The sequence below is a fragment of the Equus caballus genome, chromosome 24 (assembly GCF_041296265.1).
Source record: "Equus caballus isolate H_3958 breed thoroughbred chromosome 24, TB-T2T, whole genome shotgun sequence".
Taxonomy (NCBI): Eukaryota; Metazoa; Chordata; class Mammalia; order Perissodactyla; family Equidae; genus Equus; species Equus caballus.
The window spans coordinates 35,429,046-35,445,748 of record NC_091707.1 but is presented as its reverse complement, the minus strand read 5'-3'; the positions used below and the strand labels follow the sequence as shown (position 1 = coordinate 35,445,748).

The 16,703-nt window shown below is 53.7% G+C and overlaps 1 protein-coding gene across 36 annotated transcripts in view; it reads right to left on the bottom strand.

The window, feature by feature from the left end:
- Positions 1–4,982: 4,982 nt before the first annotated feature.
- TMEM63C (transmembrane protein 63C) overlaps positions 4,983–16,703 on the bottom strand; it is a 77,940-nt gene continuing 66,219 nt past the window's right edge. For all 36 annotated transcript variants that reach the window (XM_070250248.1, XM_070250254.1, XM_070250258.1 and 33 more), the window contains 6 exons: positions 15,389–15,551; positions 15,031–15,136; positions 14,429–14,596; positions 12,334–12,443; positions 10,803–10,871; positions 4,983–7,941 (listed from right to left, as the gene is read on the bottom strand). In XM_070250248.1, the coding sequence (XP_070106349.1) occupies positions 7,741–7,941; positions 10,803–10,871; positions 12,334–12,443; positions 14,429–14,596; positions 15,031–15,136; positions 15,389–15,551 (817 nt within the window). In that variant the 3' untranslated portion in view covers positions 4,983–7,740. The remainder of the gene's footprint in view (positions 7,942–10,802; positions 10,872–12,333; positions 12,444–14,428; positions 14,597–15,030; positions 15,137–15,388; positions 15,552–16,703) is intronic.

The window sequence follows — 16,703 nt, the reverse complement described above, 5'->3', positions numbered from 1 at the left end:
TGTGTGCAAGTGTGTGTATATGGGAGGTAGTTGTTCCTCTTCTGTTCCAGGTCTCAGCCCTGTAATCTTCTCTCTCCTGTATTCCTCCTCGTTCTGTCGGCCCACATCTCCATCTTATACAAAGAACCACCCCTCCCTCTCCCCCTTTCCCCTCCAGCTACCACTCTGTTTCTTTGCTTTCTTTGATAATAAAACTCCTCAAAAGGCTTGTCTTTCCTCGCTGTTTTCATTCCCTCGCTCCTTTGAGAGAATGGGAACCTGTTTCAACCAGGCTTTCATCCCCACCCCAAATCTGTTACCATCAAGGTCACTGACAGCCTCCATCCTGCCAAATTCAGGGCCGCATCTCAGTCCTCATCTTGCTCTTCTGTTCATCAGCCCTTGGAAGACTTGATCACTCTTTCCTTTATTTTGAACTTTTTATTATGGAAAAATGATAACATACACAAAAATCAGAGTCTAGGGAATCTCCACGTGCCCTGCTCCCAGCATCAGCGACGATCCACTCGAAACCTCCCCCCCCCCCCCCCCCCGCCCGCTTTTATTTTGCAGGAGAGTTTAAAGCAAATCCCAGACGTCATGTTCTTTACCCTATAAAGTCTTCCATATGAATTTATAGCTGATACTTTCTCACCTATTAACTCATGTCATCACTATCCCTACCAAGATGAACAGCATCTCCTCAACATTGCCTAATGCCCAGTCCAATATTCAGATTTCCCTGATGTCTTAAAGATGTCTTTCTGCAGCTAGTTGTTTCAACTCAAGACGCAATCAAGGGCCATGCATTCCATCTGGTTGTGTCTCTTATTTTTTTTTTTTCTGCTGAGGAAGATTGGCCCTGAGCTAATATCTGTTGCCAATCTCCCTCTATTTTATATGTGGGACGCTGCCACAGCATGGCTTGATGAGTGGTGTATAGGTCACTGTCCGTGATCTGAACCTGCAAACCCTGGGCCGCCAAAGCAGAGTGCACCAACTTAACCACTATGCCACCAGGCCAGCCCTGAGTTGTGTGTCTTAAACTTCTCGTTCTCTACTAGCCTCTCTCCCATTCTCTCTTGCCATGGATTTCTGGGAGAAACCTGGTCATTTGTCTAATGGCACATCCAGCATTCTGCCTTGGCTGATGCTTCTTCCTGGCGTCTTTGAATTCACTCCTCTATGCCCCATATTTACTCTCGAGTGCAGTTAGAGCTGGGGGCTCCCTCCTGCTTCTCCGAGTCCCTTTCTTTCCCTGGCCTTCAGGACTCCAGGCTCTGCTGGTTTTCCTCCTTCCTCGCTGCTCCTCTTTCTCAGGCTCCCTTGGGGATTCCCCTCCCCATCTCCCTTGGAATTCTTACCTCCACTTGCTCCTCTAGAGGTCTTAGCCAGTCCCCTGCTTTAACCACCACCCAGATGCTGATGACTCCAAAGTTTACGTCTCCAACCTAACTTTCCCCTGCTCAACCCCTGTGTCCAGCCACCTGCCCAGCATCCCCACGAGGCATCTCAAACGTAACATGAGCAAAATAGATTTGGTATTTTCTCCAGACTCGTTCCTTCCAGCATCCTCTGCCTCGGTAAACCAGTTTACCCAGTTGTTCAGGCTGAGGAACTGGGAGTCATCCTTACTTCCTTGCTTTCTCTCAGACCCCACATCTAATCCATTGATGAATCCTCAGATGCTATTCTGAGTTTCTCTCTCCCTCTCCTCATTCACCGCCCTGTCCTTGTCCGACCTACTGTATTCGCTCCTGGATGCCTCCAACAGAGCCCCAGTGGGGTTTTCTGCTTCCACCTTGTCCCCACCCAGTAGCCAGAGTGATCGCTTCAAAACCTCAGGTGTTGCCCCCCTGCTCAGAATCTTCCAGGAGCTTCTCATATCACTGGAATAAACCCTGGAGTCCTAACCATGGCCTCCAAAGCCCGTCGCCCTCAGACCTCACCTCTTCCTCTCTTTCCCTCTCTCTGCTCCAGCCACCCTGTGCTCCCCGTTGATCCCGCCCCTGTGTTTGTTCCCTCAGGCCCTCCAGATCTGCCCGGCACCCCCTTTGTGCAGCTTCTGCTCCCTCCCTGGCTCATCCCCACAGAGCTTGTCCTGGACCGTCCCATCTCCAGTCACTCCTCCTCCCCTATCCTGCTTTATTTTTGCTTCAAAGCACTTACCCCTACCGGATATCCCATTCTATAAGTTTGCTTATTGCACTTTTTTTTTTTAAAGATTGGCACCTGAGCTAACAGTTGTTGCCAATCATCTTTTTTTTTTCCTGCTTTTTCTCCCCAAATCCTCCCAGTACATAGTTGTATATTTTAGTTGTGGGTCCTTCTAGTTGTGGCACGTGGGATGCCGTCCTGGCATGGCCTGACAAGGGGTGCCATGTCCGCGCCCAGGATTCGAACCAGCGAAACCCTGGGCCACTGAAGCGGAGAGCGCGAACTTAACCACTCGGCCAGGGGCCGGTCCCTGCTTGTTGCACTTTTAATCTTGCAATCGAAATGGGAAGGCTGACATGAAAGCCACTTTGGGCTCTGTGTTTGGAGGAGAGAGAAGAAGAAATTCTTCCAACCATTCCTGAAGGTGATGAGGTAGTCAGAAGGGACCCCTGAGGCCCAGTGCGCGTCTCTCCAGCCCAAACAGCAGTACTTAACGGTAAGGTAAGTTGACTGTCCTAGAAGTGGTGCCAGTGCTAGGTGTTAATCCCTTATAAACCGCAAGGCAGGTGTTCATTCGGGCCTAACCTTTGCTTACCTGGCGGGCACCTGACCTTTGAGCCCCCTGGAGCCAGGGAAGGACGGAGAGCTTTCCCAGCTGTGGCTTTGCACTCACTCACGGGCTCCCTGGGGGAGAGGCAGTGCGGGGTGCTGAGACCAGCTCCCCAACTCCAGGGCGTGAGGCTGGGCTTGTTTCCTTACACCTGAGAGCATTGCTGGCTCCACGCTCCCTGCACACTGGAGTCACCTAGGGGCTTTTGTAAAACAGGGGTGCCCAGCCCCCGCCCCAGAAATTTTGGTGTGTTCGTGGATGGGGCCTGGACTTTGGGATTGTTGCCAATCTCGCAGGAGACTCACATTTGCAGCAGGGATGGAGGGCCCCAGCATCTGGGGCTTGAGAGATGCTGGGCTGCTGGTTGTCAAGGCTGGGGGACCGTCACGTGTTCAGAAAACAGCCTCTGTGGAGAAAGCCTGGAACCACCATCCCGTAAGCCAGGTGCCCCGTGCCTCCCCAGGGTGTGCCACAGAGTGGACTTAGAAACACGGAGTCACGGAGTCAGGCCAGCATGGAGGTCCCTCAGGACAGCCCTGAGCTTCCTCCAGCATGACAGCTTTGGGAAGGTGGTGGGGAGCCAGCCCTGGAGGTGCCCATAGCCTCTAGGCAGAGCCTCCTAGAGCCCAGGGCCTTCCTGCTTCCTCCCAGCCCTGTGGAGCCCAGCACGGCTCTCATTCGGGTGCTCCAGTGCCCTCTTGGGCAGAGCCCCATTAAGCCGGCGTTCTGGGCTTCCCTGGCACCAGGCCTCCCTCTTGACCTGTCCCGTTCTGCCCCCAGCCCAGGCATATTCGCCTGCTAGGCCACCAGGCCTCCTGCCCTGCTGAGTACAGAGAGGATTGACCCGCCCCGTCCTCCCTTCAGGATTTCACATGCGTGGGGCTGCAGCCCTCCCTCTTTAGCTTCTTTGCCCATCTGTCTGTTTACATCTCTGTCTCTGCCTGAGCCAAGTCCCCTGAAAGGTCTGCTGAACCAAGGAATGGACAGGGCCTGCGATGTGGGGGACCCTGGAGACTGCTGGCCCCTGGGAGGAGACCCTGGCAGGCAGCTGTTGTGGCGGAGTTTGTGGATCCAAGGAAAAGGCCCCTTATTCCTAGAGCAGCCATCAGCCCACCCGTTTCCAGGCAGCAGGGCACAGCCGCTCCCACCCAGCCAGGGTGGCCTTCATGCTTCTCTGTCCCCTGATGCAGCCCCCATGGTTCTCATCTGACTTGACTCAGAAAATAATTGCTTTCAGGGGAGAGGGGTCAAGGGATGGGCCTGGACCCATGCCCACTGATAGACTGTGACAGCTTGCGGAGAGGGGCTTGGGGGGTGGGCTGGCGAGCAGCTCTTGGGCAGCCTGTCCCTGAGACAGTCGTCCGTCCTCACAGGGAGCAGTGGGGAAGGAAGCCCCTCACCACACACCTCTGTGACCCCCAGCTGAATCTGCTCTGTTCAGTAATAAGCCAGAGTGGTCGACCTCATGGCCTCCTAGCCCTACTTTCTGCATGAGATACCAGCCCAGGGTCATCAGGCCTGCCAGAAGGTGGCCAGAGCCCTGGTCTCCTGGCCAGGACACATGATGTCCCCCAGGGCACAGAACTTTTCTCGTCCTTGCCACAGAGATGACAGCAGACATAACTAGCCTTTGCTTGAGGGTGTTTCTTATCCTGCCCAGGCCTGACCTGGCAGCCCCACATATGCCCCTAATGCCGAGCGTCTCCTCAACCTCCCCCAGCCCGTGTGCCACGGGCTGAGGCTGGTGCCGCCCTGAGCCCTGCCTGCTGCTCTTTCTGGGGGCCTCCACCTGAAGTCTTCATCTTGTTGAGTCCAACTGCTGGTCTGGCCAGCGGCCTTCTCTTGGGGCCCAGCACTCACCCCCGGGCCTCTGCTGCCAAGGGGAGGCTCCCCCGATGACTCTCTGGGTAGCTCACGGACCAGAAAGTCCTCCCCTACCACTCATGGAGCTCTCAGAGCATCCACAGCAGAAGAATGAGGCAGATTTGCTTCCTCTCCAGCAGACAAGGTGGCACTTGCCAGGCCTTCCCCTGTGCGGCCGGGGGCCAGGGAAGGGCGAGGGGTGAGGGGATGCCGGAAAGGGCATCTCTGGCCCCAGAGCCTGATGCCATGAAGCAAGGCATGGTCCAGTCCAGCAACCTCAGGGAGGTTCCTCCCTTAGCGGCTCTGCCTCCTTCCAGGGGCAGGGGAGGCCCTGCGGGGCCATTCTAGATGCAGAGGCACGGGCCAGCAGAGGTTGGGAGGACGTGTTTATTCAAGGCACGGTCATAGCATTAGTAACAAGAAGGTTCGGCATTCTGGCACATTCCTTTAGTGGTGGTGGCCAAGGGAAGTCCACATCCCCCACTGGAGACCCCAGAGGATGCAATGTTGCTGATAGGCACTTTGCTTCCAGAAGCGTCTGAGGAAGAGGCAGGCAGGTGTGGAGCTGCTCTAAGCCCAGTGGGGCACTTCTCGGGGGCTCTAGGCAATGCCGCGTCCTCCCCGGAGGCAACTCCCTCCAAAAAGGATCAAGTCTGGGGTCGGGGTGCTTTGGCGGACAGATGGGGGAAGGGCAGCGGGGAAGTGGACCTGTAGGGTGTTAGGGTAGGATGGTAGTAGGTGGAGGCCAATGAGTGAGACAGGTGTGGGCTGAGAGAGCAGGCCAGAGGGGAGGTGCCAGGGGAGGGCCTGGACATGGCATGTAAGAGCCAAAGCATGCCCACACCCACCACACAGTGACCATGAGAGGCAGAGCGGCTATGGTGGGGCCTTGCCCGTTGCCCTGGGTCTCTGGAAAGACTAGTGAGTGGACTCTGGAACTTTCCAAATATTCACACCACCTTCTCTCAGAACCAGACTGTACTCAACCCAAATTCAGAGGGGGAAGCCCCCAGCTGTGCTGCCATGTCGTCCGTTGGGTCCCTTCCACAGGCTGCTGGGTGGCCTGGGGGAGGGGAGAGGAGGGACAGTGGAGGAAGCAGCAGGAACAGTCCAGTGGGGGCTGCAGAGCCTGGGGGCTGGTGCCAGCAAGTAGTGCCCCGCTAAGGAGAGCCTGCAGGCCAGCTTCTGGCAGCACTGCCCCACCACACACCATGTGCACACTCTGGGGCTGGGCTGGAGCTCTCTGCTGGATCCCTGACCACTCTGCTGTGGAAAAGACCCTTCCCCTTGTTGGCTGGTGAAATGCTAGGGCCTGGATTTATGAGGGACTGGCTGGATATAATTTCCTGCTTATTCTTAACTGGACAAGGAGTAGGAAAGACTGCCTCCTCCCCAGCTGACTCAGACTCTCTGGAAAGGTCCTTCATGCCAAAGTGTAGGCCAAACCCTGGGAGGATGGCAATGTGTGCCCCTCGAGCACTGTTTCTCATCTAGGGTGACGCCTGGAGCTTCTGGAGCTGGGATGTGGGCAAGGATGGAGCAGGGATGAGGCCCAGGTGATCTGAGCTCACAGGCACCCACGTGCCTGGGACTTGGTGGGAAATGCCCAGGTGAGGTGAGTCTGGGGCCCACCTTCAGCAGGTTAGCTGCAGGGACCCAGACCTTTGGAGGAGTGAGCTCAGAAGAGTTCTAGAGCACGCAGTCTCCATTTGATTTGGCTCGTTCTGGTCCGTGAGGCCCCAGCTGGCCCTTCTCCATGTCCTGCCCCGCTGGGCTGCCTGGTGGTCCTGGTGGGGACCTGTCCCCAGAGGCAGAGGCGTGCACGGCCCCCACCTGTGGCAAAGATGCTGCGTGTCACCAGCATTGTTCCTACTCAGGATTCAGCTCCTCCAGGCCTCCGGTAGTGGCAGCCCTCAGAGAGCAGCCTTACTCTGCCAGAAAGGGGTCCTCCACGGAGGGTGCAGCCCCCACCTCCACACACCTCCAGCAGTGTATCTGCAATATCTGAGTCACGACCCCACTGGAGGTCACTTGAATGGTCTTCAGTCCAGGGTGTAGGGAGGCCCCAAGAGGAGAGGGAGGGTCCTACTTAGGGGCCAGGGAATGGCCAGTACCTTTAGTGGAAGCACGAGCATCTCACCCTAAGCTGCCACCCACCTTGGCCATGCTGGGGCTCAGGCCCTCAGGTGGGTGTGAGGCAATGACAGCTCTTAGTGGCCACATCTTTGACCTTGGGGTCCTCTCAGTAGGCCCTGGGGCTTGGGGAAGTATATCTGGTTTCCCATCACTCAGTGTTTTGGGATTAGCCCCCCCTCCCCATGAATTCTGCCTCTGCCCCTCCCACCTTATGGTAACCAGCCGCGGGTGCCTTCATCAAAACTCACACAGGTCCCGTTTAATGAGCCCGGAGTGACCACATCCCAGCGACCCTTGCAAGAATAGAAAGGAGAAGGGCTTCTACCCGACTCCTGAGGACATCTGATGAGGGGCAGGAGAACAGGACGGGGTTCAGTCACTTCCTCTCAGGTCTATGGTCTCAGCTGCCCCTTGCTCCAGGCGGTAGAGAAACTCTCTTTACAACCCCCAAGCAGGGCGACCTGGATGAGGCGGTCATCGGTGTCTTGTTGATGAGGCCCAGCACACACACCTTCGCTTCCTCAGACTGCAGGGGAGGGATGGGCTGGGAGTGAGGGGGAGGGGAGGGGGTCGGAGCAGCAGCAGAAGCTCCTCGGCAGAGCAGCTGGTGGAAGGGTGGCAAAGACCCCAGAAAGTCTTCGGTGGACTTCTTTTTGCTCCTGTCTTACGCACACCTTCTCCATCCTGACCCCAGGAAGGTTCCCCAGCCTTCAGTCTCTATGCCCAGGGCTTCAGCCATCTCTCCCAAGATGTGGTGCTTGCCTGTATCCTCCATCCCATCCTGGGGTCCCTCTGCACCACCCAGCGCCTCCCGTTCTAGCCGGTCAGCAGGTCGGGGCCTCCACGCAGCTGATGGCCAGGGTGGCAGATGTCTCTGCTGGGGACTTCCCAAAGTCTGCAGGAGGTAGTGGGGAGGTCTGGGCTGCCCTCCTGCCTGGCCCTCCCCTGGCCACCACTCCCAGCTGGAGTCGCCAGGTGGAGGCCTCGGGTCCTGGTCAGTGGTACTGGCTCTGGCCCTCCAGTTCCAGCCCTTCCTGGAACTTGGCCGAGTCCAGCTCCCTCGCGAAGCCCCTCACACCACTCTCCTCTTCTCCCTCTTCCAGCTGTCTGTTCATGGTGCCGTAGGTGTGCCGGGCTGGGGAGGAGGCTGGAGTCAGGTTCATCTCAGGCTCTTGTAGCACGGTGGCCACGTACAGCTGCTCGGGACAGAGAGGGGGAGGTGGGGGTGAGGTCACATCTGGGGCAGGGCCCTGGACACACGCTTTCCCCACATGGCCCACCCCTAGAGCCTCTGGCCCTCCGAGCCATGGATCCCCCCTTTCTTCCCTGGCCACCCTAGTCCTGGCCGTCCCACCCACCCAGGTGCTCTTGATCGTTTAATGAGCATGTCTGAGCTCCCAGGGCTGGTTATTGCAGATGTCCTAACTCCCAGACCACTGTTCCTTCAGCACATCTTCCACTCATTCTTGGTTCCAGAGGGAGACGGCTCAAGGCTTCCCTCCTCTGGGGTCTGGAGAGACCCGCCTTCCTGAGCTAGTGCACTTTCTAATACAATGTCAGAGGTGCATCCACGACAACCTCGGGCTGCGTCATTGGTTGGCCTGTGAATCAGGATTTGAAACTGAGACTGCTCTCTGAGGTCTTGGTCTTGTGACCTGTCAAACTGAGGAATGGTCCCAGGAATGCCTGGGAGGGCAGCAGAATAGAAAAACACAGAAGGACTAGGGACAGAGCTCTTCGTCATTCTTTGAAGTAGCTTTTAAACCAACTCCTTATTTTGAAAATAGGTAATTATGGGATAGAATTAAACCTTTCCTGTAAGAATTCATTTCAGTGAAACCAAGCAGCCTTCATTGATGAGGGAACACTTTTCCTACAGAAGAATCTAGACATTTGCATAATGCCAAAGTAAACCCCCTAGGTCACCTTTTGTTCATAAGGGGGAAAATGGTAACTGAACAATGGAAGAAGCCAGCTGTCATCCTCTGAATCAGGGATTCCCTTTGGCATCATTAATGGGAGTCAGTGAGATATTGTGCATCTCCTGGTCTGATGCACAGCACTGCCTGTAACGTGTTCTAGTCCCTAGTGTTGAACTCGAATCCATTGAGCCTTTGGATCTGACTTCTAGTTTTCAGGGAATACGGGAGATAGTGGAATTTGCTGTCAGTCATCATGAAGAAACAGCCAGAAAAATCCAGAAGGTGGGACATTCTGCAGACCTACTGGCTTGGTCTCTCCAATAAGTTATAACAAAGAGATGGTGCTAGGATTGAAGGGACATGCACAGGTGCCTGACTAATCTAGCACAGAGATGGGACTGCATCTTGGTTTGGACAAGCCGTGAAAGATATTTCTGGAACACTTAGGGCAATTTGAACAAGGATTGGGTATTCGAAGAGGTGAAAATTCATATATAGAGAAAGATGGAGATTGTTAGCTAAAAATGCAGGTTATAAAACAGTATGCAGTATTATTTCATTTTGGCAAAAATTATGTATATATATATACCTAGAAGAATATATACTAAGGGATCCGTGGTCATCTCTGGGTGGTGGAATATGGACTTTTTATTTTCTTATTTTTGCTTATCTGTTTTTTCCCCATAATGATCTACGATGTTCATATACCACTGTTGTAATAAGGAAAGATTAAAAAAATCAATTCCAGTAATTTTTTTTTAAGCTCAGGCCTGAGAGTCAGACAGACCTGGTTCAAACTTTGCTTTGCCACTTCCTTGCTTAGCAGTGTCCTGAGGTCTAAGTTTATTGACCATTTTGGGCCTCAGTTTCCCCATCTGTAAAATGACGATAAAAACACCTACTCTGTGCATTTATCATAAAGATCAAGGGCGAGAATGGCAAAGCGCTCAGGTTCCTAAGAAGATTTCAATAACCGATTGCTAACATTATTCCAGAGGGTCCTTGTGGACGGGCCCCAGGGGAGATGCTATGTGAAGAGACCTTCCTGCTGTGAAACCTTTGTAATCTCTCCAGCACCGAAGCTCCTTCTCTCCTGCCACCTCCCAGAGACAATTTGTCCCTCTATGTAGGGTTTTTTCCACAGCGAGGCAGACCTGTGGTTCTGTGCACCGAGGGTGGGCATGTTCACCCACTGGCACATCTATCACTTTCACGCAACTCGGTCTCCTCTCCCACTGGGCCCAGCCACCCGCTCCACATTTCCACCAGGCCGCAAACTGTCTTCAGTTCCCCACACACTCCAGATTCTCTCTTCTGGGACTTTGCACAGGCTGATCCTCTTCCTCGAATGTTCTTCCCCTACACCCTATTCCACCTGGCAACCCCTACTCCCTTTCCTGGAATCAGGTTAGATGTCCCCTCCTCTGGGAAGCCTTCCCTGAGTGCCAAGGCTGGCTGGCGCCCTTCTTCAGTGCTCCTCCAAGGCGCCCTGGCATTGAGGCATGGGCTGACCCTGTACCCAGCTCAGTGCACGCATCAGTGGCCCTGGATCCATGCTTGTGGCCAGGATGTGGGCAAGTGCTCGTGCCCTTCCAGGCTGAGCCATGGTGTGGGAGCCAACACCCAGCCTACTGGACTCCTGCATTCTGAGTCCGGCCTTGGCTCTTCACAGGCTGAAGGGCTCACTCATCTGGTGTGGCCTCTGCCTTACCATTTAGTGCAGACCTCCAATAGCTCCCTGCAGCTCTGTCTGCGTCGCTCTGCCTGGCACCTGTGCCCCTGGAGGCAGCCTTCGGTCCTGAGGCCGAGCCCCAGCATATCCCTGTGTCTACACGACTGAGCTCGCTGAGGCTGGGTTCACCCTGACATTTTTCTTCCTCTCTGAGGTGCTTCTAGGGACTGTCAGGGAAATCTTGTCTCTTCTCTCTTCCTGGTGCTTCAGCCAGGGCCACGGCAGCAATGTGACCTGGGCCAAGTCCTGCTGCATCAGAGGAGGGAGCCCAGGGGCCCCCATCTCCTCCCCAATACCCAGGGTGGGCACTACATGCTGGTGCCCCCAACGATGCTGCTGGAGTAACCCACCCTGTAAGCACCCCCCTCCTGACCTGTCCCCCAGGGTGAAGGCACTGACTCACAAGGGAGGTGGGCGTGGAGGAGGTGCTGCTTGGCTCCATGTCGTACACGGTCTCCATCTCCTCCTCGGGCTGCGGCAGCGGGGAGAGACGTGAGGGTCACAGAATGGCGATGTCTGCCCTTGCACCCTCCCTCTCCACATCCAGAGCAGCCTGGACCCTGCACCTGGGCCTCTCGTTCCCCTTAAGCTCAATTTATCTTTAGTTTTTCCAGACCTGCAGCCCAGCTGGCAAGGCAGAAGCCCAGGGGGACAGAGAGAGGACTGGGATGCTAAGGAGACTCTTCTGGAATGTTCCATTCCCAAGGACTGTAATAGGAGGAAGTAAGCAGGGTTGAGACTGGGGTTCAAAGATGAGCCTACTTTCACTCTAGGAAAACCTCTGACTTCAAACCTATCTTCTTTCCTCCTGGAACTTCCCCTCTATCTCAGGAATGAGATAAGGATCTAGGTCCCCTAAACCCATATGGTCTCGGGCCCCTGCCATCTTCCTTCTCTAGAATGGACACTTGGGCAACCAGATCACATGACATCATTGTACTGGGAAGACAGAGCCAGAGGCGTTGTCCACTCTGGTCCTTCACTAGCATGGCACACGGGCCAGGGGATGGAGGAGGGGGGCCAGGCAGGGAGGGCAGCGGGCACCTGTGCCCAGGGCCCCAGATATGGGGCCACTAGAAGTGAGAAGATCCTCTTCCAAGAGCCTCCCTCCTCTGACTCAGGAGGATGCCAGTGCTTTAAATCAACTTTCTTTTATTTATATAAATTCATTTAAAAAGGAAACAATTCACTATTATAAATAGAAAACCTACGTCAGTTGCCATAAGCAGAAGGTTAACTAGAAAAATAAATGTGTAACCATAAAGAATAATGTTATAGTCCACTGGAAATCATTCCAGTGTGCCTGTACAGACACTCCACGTTGGGAAATGCTGATCTAGCGCACACAGCATTACTGGCATGGCTCCCAGTGAGCGTGGATTGGCTCCCTTCTCCAGTCAATGGCTGGGCCCCACTGGCAAAGACCTGAAAGAGTCATGGGGCCCAGAGAGCCACGCCTCCCCTCCAGACAGCCGCAAGTTCAATATCCTGGGACTTTTAAAAGTGGGATGACTATCGTTCCTTCCCCAGGTCGTCATCCTTTATTACCCCCACCCTTTACTCTTTCTCTCCATCTTCTCTCTCAACCCTCCACCCCTTGGAATGGTGCTCACAGCTCAGCGGCAGATAGGCTCACATCGTAGGAGGATGGGCCAGCAGCCTGGTTTTTGGAGGAGGTGTCAGAGGGGGGAAGAGGAGAGGACAGCTGTCTTCTAAATTTCCCCACCCTGTGAAGTGTGATTCTGGGGGCCAGTGCAAGGACACACTGGCATGCACACATGCACACTAAGTTTGCACACCCCATAACCAGGGAGAAAGGCAAGAACCTTTCCTCCCCCTGATGCGGCAGGTGCCCAGGTCAGAAGGGTGCTCCAGAGCTATGTCCCCTAGGGGCCAGGGAGGACCAGCGGAGGAAAGGCAGGCTGGCAACTCACCTCATAGAGAGGTACCCTCTGAAGTTTCCCCATAAGACTGGCAAGGAAGGTAATTATGACGGCGATGACAAGAGTGGAGAGGGAAAACAAGGTGATGATGTGGAACGGACCTGCCAAGAAGAAGAAAAGGTCGTGGGTAGGAATCTGCCGCTGAGATACCACCCAGACTGAGAGATGCCTGGCGACCCCCTCAGCACCTCTGCAGGAGCTTGGAGCCTGGGACAGAGACCTTCACCCAGTTCTCCTAACAACTGGGATCAGTAAGCCTCCCACAAGGACATTAGCCATCTGTTCTATTTGACCAGTTTAGAATTTGGCATCCTGTGGATTCCAAGAAAAAAGTAATTGACTTAAGCATCCATTGAGTGCCCATTAAATAAATCCTTCTTGGGGCCGGCCTTGTGGCTGAGCAGTTAAGTTTGTGTGCCTCACTTTGGCGGCCTAGGGTTCACCAGTTGGGATCCTGGGGGCAGACCTATGCACCACTCATCAAGCCATGCTGTGGCGGCATCCCACATAGAAGAACTAGAATGACCGACAAGTAGGATACACAACTATGTACTGGGGCTTTGGGGAGAAAAAAAAAAGAAATATTGGCAACAAATGTCCTTCTTGCCCCTTCAGTTAATCTCCCACATCACGATCCCTGGGAAGTACCTTTGAGTTCCTTATTTATGCCACTGCCCCAAAATACAATCTTGGACCCACACCTTTCCTTGTAAGCCCTTCTGAAGTGTGTGTGCTCTGCTATCTGTGCGAATGGTGCTGAAAAGCAATCCAGAATTTAAACATCATTTACGTTTCATTTGGGGATATTTGGAAACTTTTTTATGGCAGCAGTTTCCTAAGTAGGTAAATATTAAGAATCGGTTTTGACAGTCAGAGGTTACTGCATAATGATGCTTATCATCATCTTTTTGTAATACCAAAAAATGGTAAACAATCTCAATATCCAACAGTGGAGAGCTGACGAAAACTGATAGAATTTCACGCAGCTGTTAAAAGGCATGTGCACAAATACTATTTCAATAACGCAGGAAATTGCTCAGAACATAGTGTTCGTGAAGCAGCTCAGGATACAGGACTGAATGTTATAACCTGGAGATCACAATTTTGTAACGGAACAATAAACCAATAAACTCCCGCCTGCTTTGCCTCCTCTCCCAAAACATATGCACAGAATGAGGTCTGGGAGCAAAAGACGTCAGGGTCTGGCTGAGATGATGGGTCGTTCAAATTTTGATGGTTCAATTTTTCCTATTTTTGATAATAAACAAGTAGTCCTTTATACCTAGAAAAAAGCATGATAAAAAAATGAACTCTGCTAGGTGGCAGGGAAAGGCTAGGGAGATGGGAAATAGGGGGCGTCGACAAATAGATAATGCACACAAATAATGGAGAGCTGACTGTTGGCAGACGCCATTGTGACAGGGAGAGTAAGAAAATGCAGACTTTCCCTTCTCCACTGCACCGAGAAGGTTAAGGTCAGGTGTCCCTGAGGGAAGGCCAGCGTGAAGGGAGGCAGAACACGGTCTAGGGGGAAGCAGGAGGACGGAGAGGTCAGTGGGAGCTTCTTGCCTCAGAGGGAATTCCAGTTGGTGGCCCGTGGGGACTGCCTCTGTGAGGGTGTCTCTGAGCTCGCCTGGGCATGGACAACAGCTTGATGAAGCCGAGAGTAGGGGAACAGCTGGCTGCTGGGACAGACTTGGCATCCTCCTCCAGGTTTTTGGCAACCCGGCATCTTGTAGGATCCCAAAGGGAATGTCATGGGAATGGAGCCCGATAGCTAATATTTTATTTCTTGTCAGCCTTGAGTCAGAACGAAGGAGTATGATGTTTCTTGTCCTGAGGGTCATAAACCAAAATGCGTACGGTTTGGACCACATTGGTCCAAGCTCTCCTCTTAGCTTCAAAAGCCTGCTGGCACTCTAACAGGAGTCCTTTCCGCCTAGAGAAGCCACGGAGCTCGGCCACGCTCGAGGAGCAGCGCCTTGCTTCTCCTGGGCTTTTTCTGCTCTGACGGAGTTGTTAAGGGGTTTCTGGAGCAGCGGGGGGCAGGAAGAGGCCGGGGTGGCCGGGCAGGCTTGGCACCTACCTAATCGTAGGATGGAGAAGAACAGCATCCAGCACAGACCCAGGATCGGGGCAAACATAGCCTGGTAGACAGCAGCCATGTGGATCTGCTCGTTGAGTTTGGTGGGTGCGAAGGAGTAGTACATGTTATAGCGGTCCGTGACGTGCTTCATGCACAGGTAGAGCAGCCCTGGGGGGCCGGAAGACGGAGGCACGCTCAGTGGCTGCTTTCGCAGTTGGGACCTGTGCTGTTCCAAGGCCCCCACAGGCCTGAGGAGCCATATTCAGGTCTATCAGAGCCACAGGGGCCAAGGACAGGCTGTGGGAGCCCTGTGGTGCCAACCTCGGAGACCAGTGGATTATCTTGAGCCCCCAGAACCTATTCTGCCAGTTTAGTGAAGAGTCATTCACTCACGCATTCACTCAACAAACATCCTAGTAAACAGCCATCCAACCTGAACCCCGCTATCCTGGCCCTGGCCCTGGCCCTGGCACCTCCCCACCCTGCTAACAACCTGTCCTGGGCTTTCTCGTGCTCCAGAAGATGGCCGGATGTTGTGGGGATCAAAAAACGCTCCCAGTCTGAGGGTGTGAAGTCCTGGGAATGCCTCAGGGATGACTCACCGAAAGGAACAATGATAGGGCAGGTAATGCTGTAAGCCATCACCACGCTGAAAACGTTCGACATCCATGCGTACTCTCGCCCAAACTGGAAGTCCATGGCCTGTCTCTGGGGCAGAAGGCGCAGGTTACCTTGGGGTGGCCTGGTCTCTTGGCTTGGCTGTTCCTGTGGCTCCTTGTTCGTCCCCTGGGAGCTGGGGAGCAGCTCAGGCCTGGAGGCAGCCTTCCTTCCAACCCTGGAGTCCAAGATGGACCCACCCTGCTGCACTGTGCCTCCCAACTTGGGTCCCTGGGTGCTTCCAACAGACACCCTTCCAGGGAAACTCTGAGGGCTGTGCTCAGGGAAGGGCCCGGCCCTCACCTGTCTGATGTGGACTCTCTCTGGCTCCGACCTCGAGAAGAAGAGGCGAGTGCTATACAGGAAGAGAGACCCCAAGCGCAATAGATCCATGCCTGTGCCGAGGAAAGCTGCGGTGATCACGTAGTTGACGAAGAAGGCGCCATTGTCTGGCAGGAACACACACCTGGGCATGGGGGGCGGGGGGAATGGAAGACAGCCACAGAAGCCAGAGCGAGAGGGAAAGGGCAGAGATGTTGGGAGGGAGGAGGAGAGAGAGAGAGAGGAAAGGAGCCGAGGGAGTGGGGACGAGGGGTGAGGTAGAGGCAGGGGAATAAGTTTCATGTAAATATGTGCTCCCAGCCGAATTTAAGTTAACAAGCGGTCCTTTGAGTAGGGATAGTGATGGCCTACAGAAAGTGTGGATGTGTTAGGACATACATGCACTGGCCTGATCCAAAGCAGGGTGTTTGACCTGGGTCTCCAGACCATGGAGAGTCCATGAGTAGAATTTTGGGGATATGTGACCTTGAACAGGGCAAAAAAATATATCTTTATTTTCACTAAGCTCTAACTACAATTTAGCATTTCCTTCAATTCAGAATGTGGGCAACAGGGGCCGGCCTGGTGGCGCAGCACTTAAGTTTGCACATTCTGCTTTGGCGGCCCAGGGTTCATCAGTTCGGATCCCGGGCGTGGACCTATGCACGGTTCATCAAGCCATGCTGTGGTAGGCGTCCCACATATAAAGTAGAGGAAGATGGGCATGGATGTTTGCTCAGGGCCAGTCTTCCTAGGCAAAAAGAGAAGGATTGGCAGCAGATGTTAGCTCAGGGCTAATCTTCCTCAAAAAAATAAAATAAATAAATAAAACAATCCTCTCATACTCTGAAAAAAAGGAATGTGGGCGACAAACCACAGCAGTGTCAGCTGTGGCTGTGAGTCTGTCATTGACTGAAGTCAGATGTTTTCATATCACGTTGTAGTTATTGCTGACATCTTACAATATCATTCAGGCTCATCACGACTTCAAATTGATGGTAGTCATTAGACACGCTGCTGAATTCCACAGGATTGAAATTTTCCTGTCTGCAGACTTGTATTTTATGTAGCTGGCCAACTTCAACTGCGTAGGAGTTATTCAGCCACCTAATGACGAAGCTGCCTGTTCTCACATTGGTGACCCAGGCATGTCTGTTGCTTGCCAATGCCCGCACCTACACAGTTCCCTCAGCTTCCTTGAAAAGAGAAATCCGTGAGTCTCTGGACATATTTCAGGACTCCTTCAAAAACTACCATTTCTTGATGGCATCATGGTTGAGTCATGGAGTCACAATTC